At 40.5% G+C, this 3,956-nt stretch overlaps 1 protein-coding gene across 1 annotated transcript; it reads right to left on the bottom strand.

Moving 5' to 3' along the window:
* Positions 1–2,432: 2,432 nt before the first annotated feature.
* On the bottom strand, positions 2,433–3,431 carry MELLADRAFT_69956 (uncharacterized protein; the record flags this gene model as incomplete). Its single annotated transcript, XM_007419168.1, has 3 exons — positions 2,433–2,492; positions 2,703–2,961; positions 3,097–3,431. The coding sequence occupies 3 exons, from the start codon at positions 3,429–3,431 to the stop codon at positions 2,433–2,435; spliced, it is 654 nt and encodes a 217-aa protein (XP_007419230.1).
* Between the last annotated feature and the right edge of the window lie 525 nt (positions 3,432–3,956).

Genomic DNA, 3,956 nt, shown 5'->3' with positions numbered 1-3,956 from the left:
CTTCAAAGACTGAAAGCGACCTTTGAGCATGCCAATGCTCTGTTCGATTATCACTCGGATTCTACTTAGTTCCTGATTGAAGGCCTCCTGATGATCGCAAAGTGGTTGACCAGGGGCACGTTTAAAGGGGGTAATGACGCTCTGAGATGTGGTGTATCCTGAATCGGCTAACATATACTCGTCTTCACATAAAAAATCACTAGGTTTACAATAAAGCTGGGAAGGGTATGTCAGAATAGATTACAGAAAAATTGATCGAAAGCACTTACCTCTGAAGAAAGGTAAGCTCGTTGGTCGTGAGCTGATCCACACCAACCCAGTTCGTAGTACCTGAACAGCTTATGTACATCACATACTAACATAACATTAAACGCATAGAACTGTTTCCTAGTCCAATAATCTTCCGGATTTCGTACAGGTGCAAAAGCCAGGGGGACGAGAGTGCCGTCCATGAATGCCACACAGTCTTTGAAATGACAGTCTTGAAGCATCGATTTGAGTTCGCGGCGTTCCTCAACGTTGGGCCAGTTGACCCAATTTTTTTCGATTTGAAGAATTGCATACATACATCGATTAGTCCAATTATGGACACTTCCCTCTATAAAGAAACATTCATCAGCTTTTGGAAAGATTAGTACAGTCAAAAGACTTACCAGATATATGAAACATGTAAGCAAGATGTGAGATATCACCCCCGTTTCCTGAGGTTCCCAGATTTGCTAGGGCCACCAAAAGCTGCCATGCTACTGGAGCCTGTTTGTTATCAGACTGGTTTTGAAAAACATGACTATCTTGAATACATCTCACTAACTTCCAAAATTGCTCGTGAGTCATTCGAGCCTACATCACGAAAAGATCCGTAAATCAGGTCAGATACCGTTAACTTTTAAAGCTACAACAAGATTGATATGAAAAGCACAGTTGACCTGAATCACTTACAATCGCTAAGAAAGGATCACCACCTTCGTCAAGTCTTTGAGGAAAAGCAATGTTTCGGATACCTTTACGTTGACGAGCTGGTCGGTCATGCACATAGCGAGTCGAATTTAAGATCTTGAGGGCTTCCTCGAATAAATTGATGTCGTTTTCAGCAAGTTTCTGTAGACGACGACCAAGCAGAACGAGTTTGTAGGATTCCGTCCTCGCCAAATGAAACTCCAAGGCGCCAAGCAAAATAAGTAAAAGTGGCCTTCTTTCCTCAGAATCGTCCAAATGATCTTCCTGACCATCCTCGGATTGCTGGTTGGTATGTAGATTTTGGTTGATGATGATCGCTTGAAGACATCGTATTAAGAACAGGCTTTCGGCATCCGTCTTCTTCTTGAAGGCCAGAATAGCCACTCGATTATTGGCCACTTGTTTCATTTGATCGATAGCAACATGTACGTAGTGTTTAAGTTGTTTGCGGAGTCCCTTTCGGGCCATAGTGTGGGGTATGACAGAGGTGAGGTGTAAGCTGGGAGAGAGGTGAAGGGATCAGACAAGCGGTGGCGCATGGAGGGAATAGGAAAAGGACTTGATCCAGGGATGTATTGGACCCTAGGGTCCTGGAAAGGGCATTCAAATATCTTTTTTTTCCACAAGTCCACGAAGCCAGAATACAGCCAAATATTTCTTTTCTGGCTTCGTGGAAAAGTGATCTGGAACTTTCGTGGAAAAGTTCCAGAAGAACTTTGTGTAGTACAACTGCTACTTGCCACGTCCATCCCTTCCTGTTTAACAATAAGTCCAAGGCGGAAAGATACCGTCAGAGAAAGGTTTAAATGGAAGTTACCTGGCACATAAATTTGTTCAGCAAACTTACCAATTCAAAACCCCGGTATGAGTACGGTACAAGCTGATGCCAAGGAGAACGGAGGGGTTGATATGATGAATGCGCGCTTTGACTGCACTTGGAAAAGGTGAAGTGAGGAAATGTTGCATATACACAACGGCCACAATTGATGTTTGAGCAATTGCCCACCAAACCCTCCCACAAGATTATCAGATGTACTAATTATATCACCAGAGATGGTGTCAGATTTTTGAGCTTGTTTCAAGAAGGCTTGGCCTTGATACATTTTTTCTAGTTATTTCAAAGTCCGAAATGAATTCACAAAAGATGATGAAAACCTCATAATAATGATAAGTTCAACAGGCGTATACTTATGGCCCTCGGGCTCTGCTTCAGGTAGTTTGAAAGCTGTCCAAAACACAAGGAGTGAAACATCTATGTTTCTATCTGTGTACAGCTAGGGCTTTGATTTTGGACTTGTGATAATGATCTCACCAGATTCTTTTGAAAGATACTTAAAGGGAATGGTGATATACATTACACAATAACAACTCTTTCAACAAACCATCAGCGCATGAATACATCAAATTGTATGTCCAAGAAATGTGAAGATGGATATCAACCTATATATTTTACAAAACTTCGCCTACTACATAAACTAAACACGAATGTATGCTTGCGATTTGTCTGAGGTCAGTTTCGTCCTCGATCGTTGAGCCTAAGTAGGCGAGTCATGTGATGTGATCCAGCTGAGTACAACCTTCTCGCGCGCTTTTGTAGCATTCATGGTCAATATGTTGAATGTTTTGCCAATGATTCACCATGTTGACTATGCTCGATGGGTGATGTGTATCGTAGTTCCTTGATCCGTAAGCCAAGAGATGTTCCATGTGTCCAAGTGATCAATTCCAATACCGAAAGATCATACCACACCAGAGTCTCCAGTGACCAAGACAGCCGGTGGATTAGTATTCCCATTAGAATTATTCGAAGACTGTAAGATTCCCATCACGATATTCGATCCATCACGTCTTTTTTGTCGTTCGACATAAAGCTCTTGAACTTCTCGTTCTTTAGAATCGAGTAGTGTATGAAGATTATAAAGTGAATCGATGGGTAATCCACCAAATCCACTTAACGAGATCTCATTAATCAATTTTTCAAATCTTGTTAATAAATTCTTTAATCTTTCAAACGTTAGAGTAGGTGATGGATCTGAAGTATACATCTGTTCACTTTTCTCGTGTTATCAAAGAAACCCCCAAAAGATCCATCAATTCAAAGTCACCTAAAGGATATCATCATCATCAATCATGACTTACATACTACTAAACACCACATCCGTCTCATGAATCAAATCTTCCACTTCTTCAAAAACAATACACAATTCCTTTCTAACCGACTTAACATCGCCATCTTTTCCAAGTGTCGAAAGTGAATTAAGAAGTAATGAAGACGGATGATTTTGAGAAGATTCATTAAACTCTTGATGATGATTGAAATTAGAGATAGTTGATAAGTTTGAACGAATCGGTGGTTCAGAAGTTGGTAAATAGATGGTGGGTTCTGCGAATTGAGGATAAAGTAATGGTGGTGGAAAGTTAGGTTGGTCTACTGTGAAGAATCCGTGAGATGATTGAGAATGATTTGAGGTCATCTTGGTGAATTCTTGATGTTTTCTGGCTAAAATGTCGAAAATTTGACCTGGAAAGCGGAAAGCCTTTTTTTCCATCCCCCGTGATGGCTTGAGTCTTGGCCCCGCGGGTGTATGTCTGAGTATGCTTTCAAATCTGAATATCCGATATTCCGGTTCATGATCTTCGGGTAATCCGGATGATTGGATTCAGTTGAGCTTTGGGTTGTTGATGATCAACGCTTTCTGTTTTCTTCAAGCTATTGAACATTACCATTCAGAATTCAATTGGATGAGAAATGTCAAACCGAATCAAACATGATGATATCCTTTTACTAGAGCAACCCTTCCTAAAGGTAATTCAATTCATTCATTTACCTTTATTTGATGATCTCTTAAAACTGACCTATCCTTTATTATGACGATGATGATCACATAGGTCCCATCTGATAATCTTCGAAGTGCTTTTCGATCAACTCAACGTCTCTTAGAACGTGATTTTGATAACTCAATACAAGTCTTCGAGATGTTAGTAAACATTATCAAAGG

The sequence above is a fragment of the Melampsora larici-populina genome (assembly GCF_000204055.1).
Source record: "Melampsora larici-populina 98AG31 unplaced genomic scaffold MELLAscaffold_137, whole genome shotgun sequence".
Taxonomy (NCBI): domain Eukaryota; kingdom Fungi; phylum Basidiomycota; class Pucciniomycetes; order Pucciniales; family Melampsoraceae; genus Melampsora; species Melampsora laricis-populina.
The sequence above is the reverse complement of the archived record's forward strand: the minus strand, read 5'-3'. Positions and strand labels throughout refer to the sequence as shown.